The 21,375-nt window shown below is 41.7% G+C and overlaps 1 protein-coding gene across 1 annotated transcript; it reads right to left on the bottom strand.

The window, feature by feature from the left end:
* Nucleotides 1-704: 704 nt before the first annotated feature.
* prdm13 (PR domain containing 13) lies at nt 705-7,983 on the bottom strand. Its single transcript, XM_061777815.1, has 4 exons — nt 6,927-7,983; nt 5,531-5,662; nt 5,307-5,427; nt 705-3,063 (listed from the first exon to the last, which is right to left on the bottom strand). Exons 1-4 carry the CDS (start codon nt 7,092-7,094, stop codon nt 1,631-1,633), a joined length of 1,854 nt encoding a protein of 617 aa, XP_061633799.1. The 5' UTR covers nt 7,095-7,983; the 3' UTR covers nt 705-1,630.
* Nucleotides 7,984-21,375: the final 13,392 nt, after the last annotated feature.

The raw sequence follows: 21,375 nt of genomic DNA, 5'->3' as shown, positions 1-21,375 counted from the left end.
AATGGAGACCACCTGTCGATTGTCTTGGAAATTAAACAAAATGGTTTTAGAATGCACATGAAGCTCAAACCTTTGCATCTTTTAAGAATGCTGTGCACCGCACTGACAAGCGCATGTACAGCAACATTGTAAGATGTTGTGTTTATGTGTAAGGCGAAAACAAAGATGGCAAGACAGCCGATTATAAATGGCAAATATGACTGAACTGAGGTCCAACACTTAAACATTAAAATTGTGGCTTAAACTGTATATTTTATTATTACTTGTTGTGTTATATTCACAATCAGTAATCCATCCATCCATTTTCTGAGCCGCTACTCCTCACTAGGGTCGCGGGCACAATCAGTAATGGAAAGCATAAAAGAAAATGCTGATCTCTCTCTCTCTCTCTCTATATATATATATATATATATATATATATATATATTATTATTATCATCAGTCTGCGATTGGCTGGCAACCAGTTCAGGGTGTACCCCCCCCCCTCCTGCCTGATGAGAGCTGGGATAGGCTCCAGCACGCCCGCGACCCTACTGAGGAGAAGCGGCTCAGAAAATGGATGGATTATTATCAGTTTGTTTAAACTGTCAAAAATCCATCACAGCAAAGCAAATTTAGAGCAAATGATGGGTGATATATATATGAGAGAGCCCAGAATTCATTTTGCAAGTCTGCAAATTCTTAATTGCTCATTGAAAAACATATATTTTTTTTTTTCGGATTTATTTTAAAAAAGAAAAAAAAACACAACCACATTTTGGACAAGGGTAAAATATTGTCATCATTGACAATATGGCTTATAAACAGACGCGTACATCGTTTTAATGTGAATTATCATACTTTACACATCTTTACATAGCTCAATACATTTTTTTTCTCTCAGAAATAATTCCATAAATAAACACATGATGCTGTTTGCTTCTTTAAGAACAGCGTGCCTCGGCAAGAAAGTGCAAATTTAAATAGTGTATAATGAGTGAGGCGCAAGAAGCTGAGTTTTACATGAAGTAAGGAAAATAGGTTGAATTTTCATCATAATAACCCGGCAGCGGTTTGGTTAAAATGAAATGTTTTCCTTAAAGTGCAGATGGGATCGTTGTCAGGTATTGTCAAGTGTGACTTTGGGGATTTGTAGGCCTATATGTTCATTTTACACGTCAGTGAAAATAAATAAACAAATTTGGCATTTTCCCCAGTTTTGCGCCAGTATATGTTGGAATGCAGTGTTCATACGGTAAAAGAAAAAAACAAAAACAAAAAGCAGACCATTTGTGAAGCAAGAAATATATATACTAGGGAGAAAAACAGATCTGTTTTTATCACTGAGAAAAAAAAAAAGTAAGACAGACCGAAGTCGTGCAATTTAGGAAGCCGACAGAGTGTGTCCAACACTGAAACAACCTTGGCCTTTTGCATTACAGCACGTTTTTAATTCGATCTGGTTTCATCAAACGTCACTTGATTATTGTACAGTCTTTATAGGATATATTATTCCGGGGGATGGGGGGGGCTCCCTGTGTCAACACAAAAAAATCGCAAGTGAACTGGCTGGCATGGTGCAAGGGGTTCTAAATAAAATGTTGTTTGGGGCGTCAGGATTCAAAGGCAGATGTAACCATAGCGATGTCGTTCAGTCGTGATTCTTGCTGGATTCGGGCTCACTTTGGTCGTCGGTGAAGCAGACGTCCACGTCGCTGTCGTTGTCGCTCTTCAGCTCGGCGTCGCCGAACAGGCCCGCCTTGTCGTCCAGCTTCTTGACGCTCTGGCCCGGGTGTCTGGACTTGACGTGCCTCTCCAGATCCCTCCTCCGGACCAGAACCTTGCCGCAGAAGTCGCACCTGTAGGGCGTGTTGCCCTCCGCGTGGAGCCGAATGTGCTTGTTCAAGTTGCTGGGGTCCCCGAAGGGCCTGAAGCACACTTTGCACTTCAGCGGCTTGTAGCCCGTGTGAGTCCTCATGTGGATTTTCAGGCCGTATTTCCTGGAGTAGAGCTTCCCGCAGTACAGGCACAGGTGTCCCTTTTTGGGTTTGCCTGCAGAGCCGGCGTTGCTGGTGCTGCCCGCGGGCAAGGGGTCCAGTCTGCCGCGGCCCTTCTCGGTGGCGATTTCGGACAGCTGTTGCGTGTGCATGGCGATCTCCCGGTCAATGTTGGCCATTGTGCCCATGTCTTGGTTTAGGGAGGGCGCGCCGAAGTAGGGCATGGACTCCGGGTACTTGAGGAGATTGCTGAAGTGGAATTTAAGAGGGTAATAGGGCGAACTGTACAGAAGTTCCCCGTTGTAGACCGTGAAGGGCATCAGGGGGATGTTACAGTCTGCGCCGTCGAAGTTGGGCAGAGAAAACCTTTCAAAGTGGAGTCCCGGGTGCACGTGAGCGTAGCGGGACGGGGAGAGCCCGGCGTGCACTCGACTCTCGACCTGCTTGAAAGCCGACGTCTCCTCCGTGTGCGGCAGCAGAGGAAAGCCTCGGATGGCGTTGGCGCATGCGGGCACCGTGCCGGGGGAATCGAGCATCCCCGGGGCGCACTTGGCCGCAGGATTGCCGCTCGCTTTCAGGAGTTTGCCGAATCCCAACGCGCCCATCTTGGAGCTGGCGTCCTCTCTGTGCGCGTCGCCGACCGGGATCTTCGCCACGCCGGTGGGCTTGAATGCGGAGCGCACACCCGGGTGGAAGCCCATGGAGGTCAGCACGGAGGGCGCTGCGCCGAGGCCGAGCGTGTGTCCTTGGTTGCGGGATGAAGTCACGCTCATGTCGAGGGCTCGGTCTTGCTCCTCGGAGCTGCTTTTCTTCACCGCTCCGGCCTTGCCCAGGAAAGGCGAGTACAGTGGCCGCCTGCTGGAGTCGGACATAGACGAGATGTTCTGAGAGCTTCTTGGCGAAGAAGACATGTTGGGGATGTCTCCGGACTTCGGAGACCTGCTGAAGGCCTCCGTGCCTCTGGCTTGCTCGCTGCCGACGAACCCGCGCCCATTGCTCAGGGCGCAGTGGAAGTGGACGTGGGCTTTGAGGGTGTTGGGGTATTTAAAGATGCGCCAGCAGTACCAACAGATGTAACGCTCCTCACCTGCACGAGAGACAGCCAAACCGAATGTCAACAAAACGTCACTAAACCTCACAAGCCGCCGCATGAGATGAGAGATACACTTGCACATATAAGACTCATGTATGCAAAATGTCAGCGAAGAAGTCAGAGAATCTGTGCTGGACACCCTACAGTCACACTCCTCATAAATGAGTTTATAAACAAATCAACAACCATTCATTTATGCGTGTGATATGTTCATATATACTGTGCAAATTTACAAATTCAACTCGACATCTGAATTATCCATCCATCCATTTTCTGAGCAGCTTCTCCTCACTAGGGTCGCGGGCGTGCTGGAGCCTATCCCAGCTGTCATCGGGCAGGAGGCGGGGTACACCCTGAACTGGTTGCCAGCCAATCGCAGGGCACATACAAACAAACAACCATTCGCACTCACAGTCACACCTACGGGCAATTTAGAGTCTCCAATTTGTGCATGTTTTTGGGATGTGGGAGGAAACCGGACTGCCCGGAGAAAACCCACGCAGGCACGGTGAGAACATGCAAACTCCACACAGGTGGGGCCAGGGATTGAACCCGGGTCCTCAGAACTATGAGGCTGACGCTCTAACCAGTCGCCCACCGTGCCGCACATCTGAATTACTATAATAATAATAATAATAATAATAAATAATAATAATAATTCGTTTTCTTTAGGATGTGGTTGCCGTTCATTTAGAATTGCATTGCAGGAGTGATTCGAATATTTTGCTCATCTTTTTTTAAACTGCCCGACAAGTTCAAAATAGCATAAATAGCTCTCAATACGCTGCAGTCTTCTACGACATTAAAATTGACATATATACAATAATAAACATCATGGCGGCTTAATAACAGTCTGAGAGTGTCATCTTCAATGGATCAATATTATCCGTTTGCATGTCACTCTCCACTTTGGTGCCAGAAAAAAAAATTATGGAACCAAGAAATATATATTCCGTTCCATAGCATAATTGTTACTTAAGGACAATTTCCTTTGAAAAGAACTTTGAACAATTCTATAGAGTCGATGGGATCCGGTTGAGGGAAGAGCAAAGGGCGAGTCATCTTTTTAATGACTCCCAGGCGAGCATTCAGAGGCTGATATAGATGTAATGATTTTGTAATCCTCACCCGGGCCATTGTTAATGGAGCCCATGAAAAGAGCAAACGCCCAGCCCAATCTGGCGATGCATTGAAGAGCTCTGCTTTTCCCCTCTCTGGTCTCCTTCCCGTGGAAGTGACTGACGGCAGCTGTGGCTTGAAATCGCAAGTCTGCAGAAACAATGACGCCGGCCCATCTGTTGACGCCTCATAATGGGAGCCAGCGTATGTCCAGGAGCGAAAACGCAGTGTGCTGGGCCCGACAATCAGGGCAATATACACCCCACATAAAAGTTAGCATTCATTAGCTCACAATACCTTAACGCACCCACCTAATTTACCGTGAAGCGCTCGTTTTGGGGAGTTTATTTGCTTTTGAATAAATGAATATTAATGGTACAGTGACATTCGTTGACCCCCCCAACTGAATCGACAAACTCCTGTTTTCAGGGCTGCAGAGACTTGCCACTTTGTGTTTGTAATAATAATAATCCTAATAATTATTAGGATGATGATGATTATTATTATTATTCCAAAAGTTCAAGCGCGGTAATTGGTGTGATCGTTTAATCGTAGCTTTGATACAGCGTTGATCCACCTTGTGTATTTTTCTGGCACTCTGGCTGTAAAAAATAAAAATAAAAAATAAAAAAAAAAAAGAGATCAAACTATAATACTTTGTCTATTCAAGGAATGAATTGCAAATGTGTGTTCCGATAATCCGTTAAGATTGCAGGAATTTGGACGAGCAGGGAGAAGGAAGAGGATTTATTTTAGTGCTCATTAAATGCGAGTTAATGACATTTAAAACGTTCAAATGTATTTGTTTTTTATATATCTTGCTTTAAGATGGATTTAATTAGGGGGTAGGAGCAGAATCTCCTGAAATCTGTTTTGTTTCCGTAAAGGTTATGGCAAGTCAATGTTTTAGAAAGGGCGCGTGAAGAAAATGACAATTATATAATTGATTCCCATTACCGCGAGATTAAATAATATTGGCAGCCTTTAACAGCGCAAGATCATATCGATGAGACTTTGCAAACAGACTTGTGACGAGAATTTGTTTCTCTCAGTTATAAGTTGTCCTTTTATGACACGTTCCAAACTTGGTTTCAAAATTCAGCAGGAGTTTTGCTTACCTTTCTCGTCGTGCGTGGGGGTGGCCGTCGTGGGCACGTCGTACCACTGGGCCAAAGCGTTCGAGTACCAAACACTGAGTTCTTCCCCTGCGGGAATTTCTCTTACCGCGCGGTAAAAGATCTTCCAGAAAATGAAAAAGAAAATGGAGCAGGAGTAGAGAAAGTTTATTTGAACATCTTCAAATAACAGATTCATGTTCATGATCAAGAAAACACTTGTTTACCTGTCCGCCAGGTAGGTCAGATACAGCCTCGAGATTTTGTTCTTGACCGTTTCTAGCGGCTCGGATGAATCCGATCCAGTCTGACACGGGACAGCCAGACTCGTCCACAAATTCTTCCCGCACCAAGCGGATCTGATAATGACAAGAAATATATATATATGTATATATATAAATGTTTTTGTATACTTTTAAATTTGTTTCGATTCGTATCAATCTCATCACTGATAAGCGTGTGTTATGAGGCACCTGGAGGTGCTGCGCTCACGCTTTGACCAAAACGAGCCTTAATGCGTCTTTATCCGCTCTGCTGATAATTCACTAAAGTGAATGACACGCAGGCCTAATTGAGTTGATATGGGAAACGAATTTGAGGAGTGTCAGAGCGTTTTTAAACTGTTCAAGGACATTAAAGATTCAAGCGTGACATTTGACACGGAGATTGCACCTGATGAACGCCCTAAGCCCGGGGCCACGCATTTAGATGCATCAATCACCACCACTGACAGCCTCAACAATAACTGGGTGAGCCTCGAGATGGACAAATTGTTCACTTTCGCTTCTATGTAAATAAGATTTTGTTTTATTATTATTTATTCAGACGATTTGATTAAACAGAGATTTGTTTTTGTTTTGGTTGTTTGAATGAAGTGCGCTTTAAAATAAAAAAAAAAAAAAAAAACACCGAAATTGCTCTGGAAACTGACCGCTCTCCACCCAAAAAAAATAGGAAGACATTTGTCGACGTTCTAATAGTTAATCGCCGTATCTATAATTTTTCATCGCCGCGTGCCTCTGTGACATCTTGCTGTGGCCAGATTCCATTGAAATTAAACAACTCATCGGGATAAACAGGCCCGCCAGGCAGGCAGAGGGCATGGAAGCCGCACACAGCAGGCCGGCTCGCCCATTAGAACGGTTAAGTAGACGCCCAGACTGACAAGTTGCCCACTTATTGGGCTCGATTATTCCCAGTCTGACAGGCCAAACTGATTAATAAGAGAGATTGATTTTGACAGTGTGGCGAGAGAGAGAGAGAGAGAGAGAGAGAGAGAAATAAAAAACAAAAAAAGAAAAAAACAAATCCACTTCCTCACATTTTAATAATAAACGAGAAAATGTAAGTACATGCACATATTTGTCGAATGCGTGATCATTTAGAAACTGATTTGTCAACAATATTTTTCCAAGTTTATTGTCTTTTCTTTCTGGTGCAATGCCAATGCAAGCAATGTAATTTTAAAAATATATATATATAAGAATGCTGAGTCGTTGCAAGAGAGAGTCAAAGCAGCATGTGCATGATTTCTAAAAGTTACAAATAAGCTAAAAGAAAAGAGAGAGAGAGAGTGAGAGAGAGAAAGAATAGGCTGAAAAGTGAGTCCAGTTTTAACGTTACCTTTTTCTTGGGCCCAACTTCTTTGCGGTCTGACAGGTACTTCCCCAATTTAAAGACGCCAGGTACCGGACCTATCCGGAGCCCAGCCGGGATTCCACAGTCTGAAAGCACACTGACGGTGGCGGACGCCCGGGTGGCTTGCATGGCGTGGGGTGAGATCAGAACCATGAAGGCTGATGGAAGCCGAGTGTGAGAGAGCTCAGGCAAGAGGGTTCAAGGAGGAAGAGAAGAGCAGGAGGAGGACCGTGCAAAGTGACGCGGTGGCGTTATGCAGCCCGCTTTTCTAGTGATGGGTGCAGGCAAGGTAACCCCCTCCACCTCCCACCATCCGACCATTCATCCACCCCCTCCCCATGCGGTCCGGGATGCGAGTGTGGCTCAGATGGGAGGAGAGTGGTCCTGAGTTCGCGATGCGATGCGGTGCGTGTGAGTGTGAGTGAGTGTGAGAGAGCCGGGCAATTCCAGCAGCTGTGAGGACAGTGGAAGACGCAGCGGCCTGCGTGGTCACATGGAGACTTTCCCTCACCCCGCCGCATAATGAATCGCTCCAAACTGGTCAAGAGACACAAAGGGCCAGGCGACCTTCCCGTCCCCAAAATCCAATTTGTCAAGGGCAGAGAAAAGAGGGTGCATAATCAAAGGTCCAGAGCAACCATTAATCCTCAGCATGTGGCTTTATCCTCCAGACAGTTCCGATATTTTCACTGACAAATCCACTGTATAATTTCTCCATAAATCCTCATCCCTTTCCATTCTTCCCATTCAAGCCAGGTTTGACGAATCAATGGCTACTTTAAATCTACTCTGCCGGCATTATTTAGGCTTTTTATGCACTTCAAAGCGGACTATTCTCCCCCTCCTTTGTGTCCTTACTGAGACAAAAGGATCAGGGAAGTTTGGAGGACTTGTTAACTTCTATTGACTCTCGGCGTGTGCCGGCTTGAGATCAGACAGGTACTGAAAAGGAAGAACCAGCAGCAGGACTATAGACGGGCGAAAAACGTGAACCGACTCACAAGCGTCTTCATCATTCTGATTTACGTAAATTATTATACTTGTATTTTCTATTGAGAAATATGCGTCCTTTTTTTATTTTTTATTTATTTTATTTTTTTGCAATGATTTCTTTCACTATTTTATTGTCCGATTCAACAGGGACAGAAAACCTGTATATGGAAAACATTTTTTGGCAACAATAATCCGGTCAAATCATTTTAATGTTAAAGTAGCTGTTTAAGTGCGACTTCCAATAAAGTCAAATGAAAAGCGCAGGTTGATGTGTTTCGTCCAAACATGAACCTGTCCATTTTGTCAAGGAAAAAGACATATTGATGTGTAGAACGAATAGGCCATTATAATAATTATATTTATTCAACATATCATATACTTGTATCCATCAGTGCAGCAATAAAAGAAAAGGAGGCGCCAACATGTGGTTTTGCAGTACTTTTGTTTTTCTTTCTTTATTTCTTCCTTTCTTTTTAAACTGACACAGTTCCTTTGATAATGCAGTGATGAGTCCAAACACATGAAGAGAACAAGGACCTGTGGGCGAGCCATTCACACTGCGAACATGTTGACATTTGACCTGTCCACTTGGATAATAACAAGTGGTAAATCGGATTTAAGAAAATAGCAGGATGTTTGAAACGAAAGCTTCAAACCCGAGCTGCGTGAAGAAATAACAGTTTTAATCAAATGAATGAATGGATTGAAAGGAAATGTATTGGATGTGTGTGACTTTGGAGGCGATAGCGAATTCGAGAAACAACGCACATCGATCCGTGTGCGTGGGTGACCGCGCAGGCCTTCGCAGTGTTGCGCCTTCCTCCTGTGCGCGCCTCCACTCAAAGACAATTTCATCAATAGACGCAATGTTTGCGCCTGGATGTGTAGGGGAGGGGGTGGGGGGGGGGGGGAGGACACCATTTATTAACGCATGGCTTTTTTTTTTTTTTTTTTTTTTTTTTTTTTACAGATTCCCATCCGCGTCACCTCACTTCTCCACACTATAATGTATATACACTGTATTGTTCAGGCAAGGACTTTTCGGACTAAAAGTGTGCACACAGAGGCCAACAAGAGAAGTCCAAGACTGACGGTGTCAAGCGTGAAAGCAAATGGGATGGAAAATTAAACGAATTTCAATGCTTTGACCAGCGGTATTGTGTCTTCCGTTTTTCGCAAGAAAAAAGAAACATTAATTACATGGTCGGATCTTTATTCTCTAACAATATCCTGGAGTCAATCAAGAGCGGATACTCTGTGAAGCTATTTAATGACGACCTGGGAAGAATTGGATTATTTGAAGGGGAGAAGAAGGTTTTATGGGCGCCTCAGCCTGGCTCTTGCCAGTCCTTTTTGGATGTTTTACTATATAAGCGGCGGGGCTTTGATTGAACTGGTTGGCCATTGATGAGCCATGAATATAGAGGAACAACCTGCCTGCAAAGCAAGGCGTAAATACAGAGAGCAATGCCCCACCAGGGATCTCCATTCATGCTGGCTGACTATACTTGAGCGGTGCCAAGGGTTCACCACCACCTCTCCTGGACTGGTTTCAATGGCCCACTATTTAAGAGCTCTCAAGAAAACACATTTTTTATGTCGACCCATAAAACGTTGTTTGGCTCTATTCAACAGAGCCCAATCATTGTCCCACTTTGCAGCGTGGCCTATTTCTGAAGGATTCCCACGTTTTGAGAAGTGAAAAAAAAAAAAAAAAATGAAAGAAATTAATTATTTTTCTTCATGGAAGTGGACATCTCCGCATACATCAGTCACACCTCTTTCAGTAGACAACAGCTCACTCCGCTGCAGTGAAGGCATCATTTTTCTGATCTGACCTCGCTCGTATAGACAAAGATGTGTGTTTTTTTTTTGTAAAGTAAGTTTGTGCTTTTTTTTAAAAAAATTTTTGTATTTCTGCCCATTCTGGTCACACCGCTTGTGTTTCCTTGCGAAGACTATTGGGAAACACGCAAGCTGTACCACTGACCGACCAGCTGCTTGATGCGGGTGGGACATTAGAGACCCCCGTGAATAGTCATTGAGCTTGTATGGGACTCCCACCAGGTGACATGATTGGGATTTGAACCCAGACTAATATTCCAAATCTTATTAGAGGGGGTGCAAATGAAGGACACAAAGCTGTTCACGATTTGATTCCAAAGTTTTGGGAATCAAAAGTGTCTGGAAAGTTTTGTCGCCGGGCTTTTTCAGTCCCATCCCGCGGGTTCAAACTCACTTTTGTCTCGCATGAGGAGATGCGGACAAAGGCGTGTGAAGTCTGGTGAATGGATGTGTTTCGGTGTACCTTATAAATTCATACCTTTTCTCACTCGAGCGCCTCAGAAAGAACGTGTCACTCAGGCCGATTCTCTCTGGTGTCCGACGCATTTAGCGGCACAATCCATTGGAGCCGTTCATTCCTCGGCAAATGTATGCAGGCAGGGCCGCGGATGAATAGAGCAGCGTGTCAGCCGACTCTAATTGGGATTTAGCCACCAAAGCACATGCACAAAGTGACTCAAGATCACCAGTTTCTAAGAGAGTCACAACTTTTGCCCTCCTTGATGAATGCACGCAGTTCCTTCCCTCTTCTCAGGGTAAAAACGGCATTTTTGCAGCAGGATGAAGGTTAGTGACCCAGCTGAATGTGTGGCGTGTTTCTGCGAAGCAAAAGTCTCAGCAAAACAACTCATGGCAAAGAGCACCTTTCGAACATGTAACCCACTGGCCTATATCGCTTGAACAGGACCTCACGTTTTATGGCTTTTATATGACGAATTTCATAGTGATCGTTTGTTTCTTCAATTTCCTCACGGCCACCACGCGCCGAACATGAGTGGCCCGATTTGTAATTGCATGGATTGCAATGAATTTATTATTATTATTTTTTCGTCCATTACCAAGATTTGCCTTTTTTCAACAACAATACAAATTGCCTTTCCATAATAATGAAAATGATAATATTTTGTATATCGTAGTAACGTGTATATTTACTGTAACATTCATTCTTTTTAAAATGACAAAATGGATTGTCATCTACGGGAATACAGTTACAAAAAAAGAACATCCTCCATCCCAGCCATTTATTTATTATTTATTTATTTATTTGCAAATATAAAAAAAAAAAAAATAAGGAATTTGAATTTGAAACTGTAATTTGAGTATACTTAAACTCACGATTCAGGACTCGCTTTGTTTACGTGTTGATAGAAACACGTTGTAAATGCGATTTGATTTATCTCTTGAAATCTGTTGCGGCGTCGGCATTAAACATGAGGCACCATGGAGAGCTCCGCTCTGAACACACGCACACACACCACACCACACACTCCACACACTCCCGCATGCACGCGCACACACTTAACGCTGACACTGTTAATTATAGCCATGATAAATTCTATCTCCTTAAGTCATGCCGAAATAAGCATATCCATTCATATACAGCATGCACCCTTCAGGTTGGACACGCATTAGTAAATCGTTATAACAAAATGTGATCTAATGACATGCACAATGTACCGCGCCTTATTATGAAGGCAACTGGCGCTTCTGGAGTTGAGGTATAATTGTCCCCTTCAAGTATGAGAATAAACAATGCTTATGCACGTGCTGATAGCTCTAGATGAATTAAAATATGAATGTTTATTAAATATTGTCATAGGTGGTTCAGAACATTCACACACAACCTAGAAATGTTTTTTTTTTTTTTTTTGTGGAAGTGGAAGGGCCATACCTTCCGTTAACCTTTTTTTCTTCCTTATGGGCATGGTAATTCTTGTACCCTTTCAGTTTTATCTTTGTTAAACGTGTCAGATGTGGTCTCGTCTGCCCCTTGTGGAATAATCATACTTTAAATGCATTTTCTTTGCGTTCCTTTCATGTGCATACTATATTACCATTAAAACCAAAAGCAAAATACTTACAACTCACTGTGAGATGCAAGAGAAATCACACGGCATCCTGATTTTTCATCTTAATTGACCAATTTGTATATAGTATTATCAAAATTGGGGATAATGATCACACTGTTTCCTTCATTTTCCTTGCTACAGCTTCTATGAGACTGGTGTGTTTCATTTCTCTGCTACAAGCCCCTGAGTAAGACACTGAGCGTATTTGGCATCTGCTGGCCAAATCCGATCGCTCTCAATCAGCAGCTGCACGAAAAGGTGTGGGAGTGGATGGAATGAGGACAGGAAACGGCTGTATGCTGTCATTTGGTTGGAAGGACAAATTTGACCGATGGAATCTTGGACCCTCCAGAAAGTGTCAGGTCAGCTGCCTGGACCCTCAGGTGACTCTTTTTCAGTTGCCTTCTCTTTCTACTTGCTTTGCCTGCCTGTATCTTCCTAGTTGCATGTATCAAGCAAGGCTAAGTAAATGATTCCTGATGGCTTTATTTGCAGAAAAAAATGGGGGTCTGAGTCACTGAAATGTTTCGAGAATGAGGTCACCATTCCAAGGCGGATGCATATTTAACTCTTGTCGGTCAAGGTCTGCCGCCTTAGCAAAAGTCGCTCATGGTCTTCTGCTCAGGAACAAAGGTCAAAGGTCATTGTCCAAACATTGGGAGGGGGCATCAAGGTTCAAGGGTGAGCGAGAGGGGTCAGTTGAGATTCCTTGCTGTTTGGTCACCAAAGTCATTAGGCGCACCACCGGCATTGGTCTTTTGCTGATGATCACCCTCCACCATGTAATCCTGATCTCTTACCATTACGAAAAGGGCGAGGGAAAGAATTTAAAAAGGAAGCGTTGCATGTGTGTGAAACAGTGATTATCAATGTATTTATTTAATAAGACTTATGCTGTTCAGGGTTAAGGTCATGGGTGACCCGGAGCTCATCAAAGCTGACTTTGGGCGATATGCGGACTGCACCCTGGATTGGTTACCAGTCAATCATAGGGCACCAATAGGTTGACGATGATACACGTTCTCACCTGTGAAGAGCGAGAAATGATCACACGCTGGTTGTCTGAAATTCATCTTTGTGGACCATTACATTTTCCCAACTAGTTATTTCAAGCACAGTTGTATTCTACAACAGGGGTCACCATGTCTGAAACTGAGAGCTACGTCTTTTTTGCTTGTTAATGCGAAGGGCTACCAGTTTGATTCACAATTATGAAACAACAAATTTCCTCAAATTACTTTTAATTACACATTCTTATCAATCATTAATGGTATTCATCTACGTGAAGACACTGATCGTGTTAACTATTTTTTACAATAATTATGAAAAATGATTTAACAAAGTAGGAAACAGATGAATATCAATATTTAACACTTTTTTTCTATGAATCCCTGCAAGTGTTTACATTTTCAAATGATCACTTCTTAAATAACAAGATGAGATAACCTTTACTAGTCCCACAATGGGGAATGCAAGTTCTACAACATTCCTAGGAAATCACAAATGTCCCATCACTGATTAACTATTTTTAGAACAGGTCCACAGGTTCTTAGGTCCTGCGGTATTGCCTGTGGGCACCATGTTGGTGACCTCGATTCTTGAATATTCTTTCACACAACGAGCACTTAGCAGCTATGTTCATCCCCAAATCAATAGGCTCATAGTATAGCTCAGATCTCACTAACTGGAAGACCAAGGTCTGGGTCCGGACACAGAAGCAGTTCCATATGGACCCACACCATAGCCAAAAAAGAAAAATATGATTCAAGACATACAGGGCCCTTCTTTTTTAAGCCCCGCAACACTAGAGGCTTTACGGTAGTGGCGAACCGTACCGACCAATCACATGCGAGTTCAGCCACCCCTTAAGCCAATCTGCATCTTACGCGGTATTCACCACACTGACTGTGCGCAAACCAGACAAAGACGAGGAGAAATGTAACAGGGGAGAGAGAAAGAGACTTGGCGTGGAAGTTGAGTAAAAGACAGAACGTTCAGAAAATGACTGATAAAGCAAGAGAACATTTGGGACAAATGGTACCTAAAATAGAACTGCCAGTCATTTTTGTTTGTACTTCTCAGTGGGAAGTTCCCACTGGGAGCACTTATTAAAAATGCATATACTGTATACAGAAGTGGGTAGTAACGCGTTACATTTACTCCGTTATATTTACTTAAGTAACATTTTGGATAAATGATACTTGTCAGAGTAGTTTTAATGAATCATACTTTTTACTTGTACTCAAGTATTTATGTTAAGAAGAAACGATACTTTTACTCCTTTACAAAAATCTCCATGCTGCTCGCTACTTTCATCTTTCATCAACGATTGCGTCCACAATCTATTTTTTAGACTTTCTTTGTATTTAAACTGGCGGCACGGTGGCCGACTGGTTAGAGCGTCAGCCTCACAGTTCTGAGGTGCGGGGTTCAATCCCTGTCCCCGCCTGTGTGGAGTTTGCATGTTCTCCCCGTGCCTGCGTGGGTTTTCTCCGGGCGCTCCGGTTTCCTCCCACATCCCAAAAACATGCATTAATTGGAGACTCTAAATTGCCCGTAGGCATGACTGTGAGTGCGAATGGTTGTTTGTTTCTATGTGCCCTGCGATTGGCTGGCAACCAGTTCAGGGTGTACCCCGCCTCCTGCCCGATGACAGCTGGGATAGGCTCCAGCACGCCCGCGACCTGAGTGAGGAGAAGCGGCTCAGAAAATGGATGGATGGATGTATTTAAACTGGGTAAAAGACCAGTTTAAACAGAACATCTCTTTTGCAATGGTGACCTGGACACGAAGGCAGCAAGTTAAGCATCAAGTCCAAGTCAATCACATTCAAGTATATTTAAGTTGTTTATTTTCACCTCACCTCTCAAAAAGATACGAAAATTAATCAGTTCAGTTGTACAAATTCTAGGTCACATTAATGGTGGAAGATGTTTTAAAATTACTTGTCTTGGTCAAATTCTTTTACAACCAAAAACCTGGCATTCTAACAGGGGTGTGTATACTTTTTATATCCACTACAGCGTTGTTCCTGTTTTTGTAATCTGCCTAGTGAGCCTACAGTATTATGATGTTTAACAAGTAGAAACAATATAGTATAAGATCATTTCTTGGAATGGAATTTGCTTTAATTTTTTTGACAGATTTTTTTGTAAAGATTTTATTTATTATGTTTTACCTTAAGTGATATTGTTTAGCAATGTCTGAATTTGCATATTCATATTTAGGTATTCTTTATTTTATTTGACGTTCATGCTGTGATTTAAAAAATAAATCTGAAGTTACTCACTAGTTCCTCAGTACTTTATTTGGAGGACTACATTTTACTTAAGTCAAACTATTCTAAAGTAACAGTACTCTTAACTGAGTACAATATTTGGCTACTCTACTCACCTCTGACTGTATGTGAAACACCATAATGAAACAAAACTTAAAGGTTTTGAACCAACACAACCTCTAAAACAGTTCAGTTGTTAAGATTTGGTCAAATAAAATATGTAAAATTGAGAATTCTCTGTTGTGTCAAGATGGTAATCAGAAAAGGAAAAACTCAAACTTATTTCTTTATTTTTCTGTAGTTAAGCACTTTTTTTGACCCCGTGTAATTTTCACTTTTTATGTAATTGCTCTTATTTTGAAATTCAGCCCTACTTTTATTTATCAAATGAGAGAACATTACACAGTTGTGCTCCTAAGTTTGATGACCCTGGGCAGAATTTGTAACGTGTCATTCTTTTAAAAAAGCATGAAAAAAAAAAAAAGCATCAGGCGAAACTCATTTAATTTTATTTTGAATGGGGTTCAAATTAAACTATCAGGCATTTCAGGAAAAAACATTAATTAAGCAAAACACAACAATAATGGACAATTTAGAGCAGGGCCGGCCTGCCCGTTGGGCGGGGTTACCAAATGCATGATTTATTTTATTTTTATCAACAATTAAATATAAAAAGAGGAGCAAGGTGAACTATGCACAGTACTTTGGAATCGGCTCACCTCGAAGCTCCTTCTCTCTCTTCCGTTTTCCCCACAATAGGAAGTTTCCCACTGCAGGAACCTATGCAGGAACTTCCCTAGCTTCCCTGGTAGCTTAAGTTCCCCCTGTGTCACCACCAAAAAAAAAACTACCAGGGTAGGGAAGGTACCCCCTGGATTATTTCACTCCTCCTGACAGGTAGGGTCTTCTGAGAGCTACCAGGAACTCTTTGAGGGGCGGCCCGTGCTGACGAACGCTGATTGGTTGACAGACCTCTGTAGGCGTTTATTTTTTCCATTCACAGACTCGCCATGGACTGGATGCGGCGTTGCGCAAGGCTCGAAGTAGGAGGATTCAAATATATTGAAAAGCAAAACTTCAAATCACCAATTGAGCGTGGTGGCAGACATCACGGCGGCGGACCTCCAAATACTTCACACTGCTGTATTTAAAAACTGACTAAGAGCTGTCCATGAAGTCATGTATTTTTTTATTGAACCTTATCCAGGTAAGGTACTTGCAATGCCAACGTGGCTGCAGACAGAAGAGTAAAACAAATCAAAATAGAAGCAAATACAGATGCCAACTGTACAATGTGATATAGTAACAACTTAAATGTTACATTACATAGCACATGGTGAATAAAAGGGCCATAAAAGCCATGTGAGCGGATGTTCTCTAAAGCTGGAGAACTTGCATGAAGAAAAATGTAATGTAAAATGTAGGCTCATATCCCTATTGCATCTATAGTCATCTGCAAGCTTCTGTTGCACAATCTATTTAAGTATGTTATCTCAATAAAATAGAATAGATATATTCTCATTTATTGACATGTACCTGTATATAATAAAACTCCCTACCTCAAAGACTGTCTATGGAAACACAAACCACATGGGCCACAGGAACGTTTTGCTACCAGGCACTCAGTTCCTGAGCTGGTTGGTGGAAAAGCCCATAATGTGCAGAGCGATGCATTCATAGCCTCTCGGAATTAACAGCGCTAAACACAACAGAACATCTTGCTCTCACAACCCTCCCAACAGTAACACACAACAATGGATACACATAACAGTTCAGTACAATATTACAGAGCAATAAGAACATGTAAATACACTAATTATTTAATGTTAAACAAAAAAGTTAAAACAACAGTGACATCCTCATTTGTTGTGGAGAAAATTGAAAACTGAAAAATGCAAGGCTGGAGCTTGATGATATAAAAATGACAAATTTGTGCATTATGTTTCTCTCTTACTATTTACACTTATTCACAAACACATATTTTCTCTTGTGATTTTAGTAGCTATTTTTCAAAAATATAATTAAAATGCAGACACCAAAGCAGTTAAAGCACCTCATTGCTAGAGACAAATGTAAGGAATGAAACTCCTTGATGAATTGTCAAACTGCTGGATGCTAAACTAAAATGAGCCAAAAGGAAAATGTTGCTTGGTCATTGAGTAAAATTCAGATGAATCTTCTGTGGCTGAATCAGTCTCTTTCAAGTCGGGAAGCTGCACATATTTGCAATAACCTGACAACTAACTTTTTAAATGGAAAATACCTATAGAGATTCAAATTTCAAAAAATGCCCAATTTATATAATTACAAATGATAAGTAACTGATGGTGTAGTGGTACATTCGCCTGACTTCGCTGCAGGCAGCGTGGGTGTGAAAGTGAGTGTGAATGGTTGTCTGTGTCTATAAGTGTCCTGTGACGGACTGGCGACCAATTTAGGGTCTAGTCCGCCTTTCGCCCGAAGTCAACTGGGATAAGCGACTCTGAACAGGATAAGCAGTATTGAGAATAGATGGATGGAAGATTATAGCAAATACTCCCTCCTCTGGCTGATTAGTATACTGCTCGCTCTCTGTTGGGGTAGTGGCAAATGTATTGATGTGACCCCAGAGAACTCTGGAAACATCTCAAAACAACTAAAACTGTCCAGAACACAGGGAAGAAGAAAAAAAAGAGGGGAAATGAGTGAAAAGAGGTCAAGTAATTGCTATCTTTGGTTTGTCCCATTAGGTGCCGCAACAGCAAGTTACTTGGATGATTTGTTTGGCAGTGACGATACAGTCGCGAAAGGAAGAAAATGTTCTATTTTGTATTTTAAATCGTGTGGAATGTTATCTTATAATTGTATAATAATAATAATAAGTGTCAGAACTGCAGTTGCAAATAATTAAATTTCAACTTCCCTCTGCTCAAGCTTTTTCTCCAAATACAGTTAAAACCAGATGTTTACATTCACCATATAAAGTTGCCAGTTGATGGTTCATGAGATGCACCTTCGAGCTATTTCAGAAAACTGGTTGATCAACGGTTGATCTCAAACGTCTCACATTTCCCTTTGTTAAAGAAAGTCAAAATTCACCTGGGAGGAAAAAAAAGCTTAATGGAAAGTCTAATGAAAATGTATATAAATACAGTAGGCTTGACATATTGTGACAACTTGTTTAAAGTAGTTTGCATAGAAAAACTTATGCGATGAACAGGTGCCTAAATATTGTGAGGGTGAGACTATTCAACAAAGAATACTAAAATATTTGATCAACATGGCATAAGCAATTTGTAATGTAGGGAACAGCAGAAAATTGCACATAATCATTTGCATGGATGTACCAAAGCATTTACAACTTGTTCAAAGAATTGAGAAAATGCTTTTTTGATGTGCACAATTGACACAATGATATGAAGATTGAACAAGCAGTTTTGGGAATTTCAATTCTTATCTGAGAAATGTACCAAAGCGACTGAGAAAAACTGTAATTGATAGTGCCACAAATGTTTTAATTTAACAGTATGTTTATTGTTGTGGCTGTATTTTGTCGTGGTGTAGATCTATGCATACTAGCTATATGAGAGGGCCATAGTCTTAGAAATGCCTCTCAATGAGTCAATAAAGTTCAACTTAATCCTCTTCGTTCCCTGTGGAAAATAAGACTTCCATGTGGTTCTATCCTTTGTGGTATGTAGTGCCTTGCCCCAAGTAAGGTTTGTTGTCTTCAATTCTGAGGTCACAGTTCTCTGCCAGGTTGTTTTTGGCCTCCCTTGTGTCCTTTTTTCCAGGTGTGGTCAATCTTATGGCTATGTGATCCTGGTCCATCCTGAGGACATGTCCAAGCCACAGGAGACGTCAATGTTTAATTTCTAGCAGCACGTTGCGGAAATTCGTGTTTTTGAACAGGTATTCATTTGAAATATTTTCTGGCCAAAAGATGCAGCATATCTTCCACAGACACCCATTATGGAATGCATTGATCTTTTTCATGTAGCTGTCAAGCACTCGCCAGCAGTCTGAGCCATACGGAAAAACTGATTTAACATTACTTTTATACAGTCGGATATTGTTTTTTTTTTTTTTTTTTTTTTGGGGGGGGGGGGGGGGGGCTATACTGCTTTGATTTCCAGATGGTTTGGAGGCTTATACGATACAAATAAAATAAATAAAAATATCAATGAAAATGTTTCTTCACTCAAAAATTGTTACTTTTAAGGAAATAGTAAGTTGAAAAACAGTCTCCACTTAAGATGTACGAGACCCACACATACACAGCGGTGGGTAGAGTAGCCAAATATTGTACTCAAGAGTACTGTTACTTTGGAATAATATGACTCATGTAAAAGTAAAAAGTAGTCCTCCGAATAATTACTTGAGTAAGCGTAAGAAAATACTCTGTGAAAAAACGACTTGTGTACTGAGTAAATGGTGAGTAACTTCTGATTTATTTGAGAGCATGAACGTCAAATAAAATTAAAATAACTAAATAAAATATTAACGTGCAAATTCAGATATTGCTGAACATTATCACTTAATCTTAAGCATAATAAAATCTTTAAATAAAATCTTTGTAAAATAACAAATTACGGCAAATTCAGCTGCAAGAGATGGTCTTATACTATATTGTTTCTACTTGTTAAATTGATTGATCGATTGATTGATTTTAGAGGGGAGGTAAAAATAAACAACTTAAACGGCTGCAATAGGATGCACACAGCCCAGTTAAATACTGGGGGAATATAGTTTGGCCGGATGAGTGCAAAATTGAACTGTTTTGATGCCATAATGCACACCACGTTTGAAGGGGAAATGGCACTGCACATCACCATAAAAACACCATACCAACAGTGAAGTTTGGAGGTGAGAACATAATGCTGTGGGGCTGCTTTCCAGAAAATGGTACTGGTAAACGGTAAAATCTATGGAAAGAACTGAAACTCAAGGTCCTTAAAAGAAACCCACAGAACCTTCAAGATTTGAAGACTACTTGTGTGGAGGAATGGGCCAAAAATCACACCAGAGGAATGCATGCGACTAGTTTCTCCATACAGGAGGAGTCGTGAAGCTGTCATTGCAAACAAAGGCTTTTGTACAAAGTATTAAATAAATACTAGTTGGCGTGTTCAATACTTTTTCCCTGTATCATTTCACATTATTACACACAATTTAATTTCTGATCTTATTTGTTCTACTTTCTTTGTATGTATGGATTACTTGGGTTGTTCCCAACATCTGGTGAAATGTTCATGTCAATAGGCCCCTTTGGAAATATATTTGAGAAATATTCTGACGTTAAATATTTTTTTCAGCCGCTGTATACAGTGCCGTGAAAAAGTATTGGCCTCCTTCTCAAATTCTTATATTTTTGCATAGTTTCCCAACTTTAATGTTTAAGCTCATCAAACAAATATAACCCAAGTGAACTTAAAAAGATTTTTAAATGGTATCATTTATTAATGGGGAATGCAGCCCTATGGGGGGCACAAGTCAGTGCAAACTGTAGGCCGGTCCCAAGCCCGGATAAATGCAGAGGGTTGCGTCAGGAAGGGCATCCGGCTTAAAACCTTGCCAAAACAAATATGAGCGTTCATCCAAAGAATTCCATACCGGATCGGTCGTGGCCCGGGTTAACAACGTCCGCCACCGGCGCCGTCAACCTGCAGGGCGCCGTTGGAAATTCAGCTACTGTGGGTCGAAGTCAAAGAAGAAGAAGAAGAGGTGGAAAGCGGGTTCTTCGGCAGAAAGAGAAGAGGAAAACACAGAGCCTAGAACTGAATGTGGGGACTTTGAATGTTGGGACTATGACAGGAAAATCTCGGGAGTTGGTTGACATGATGATTAGGAGAAAGGTTGATATATTGTGTGTCCAGGAGACCAGGTGGAAAGGCAGTAAGGCTAGAAGTTTAGGGGCAGGGTTTAAATTATTTTACCATGGTGTAGATGGGAAGATAAATGGAGTCGGGGTTATTTTAAAAGAAGAGTTGGCTAAGAATGTCTTGGAGGTGAAAAGAGTATCAGATCGACTGATGAGGCTGAAATTTGAAATTGTGTAATGTGATTAGTGGCTATGCCCCACAGGTAGGATGTGACCTAGAGGTGAAAGAGAAATTCTGGAAGGAGCTAGATGATGTAGTTCTGAGCATCCCAGACAGAGAGAGAGTCGTAATTGGTGCAGATTGTAATGGACATGTTGGTGAAGGTAATTGGGGTGATGAAGAAGTGATGGGTAAGTACGGCATCCAGGAAAGGAACTTGGAGGGGCAGA

This window comes from Phyllopteryx taeniolatus, chromosome 6 (genome assembly GCF_024500385.1).
Source record: "Phyllopteryx taeniolatus isolate TA_2022b chromosome 6, UOR_Ptae_1.2, whole genome shotgun sequence".
In the NCBI taxonomy this organism is placed as follows: domain Eukaryota; kingdom Metazoa; phylum Chordata; class Actinopteri; order Syngnathiformes; family Syngnathidae; genus Phyllopteryx; species Phyllopteryx taeniolatus.
This window is presented reverse-complemented; position numbering and strand designations above follow the sequence as displayed.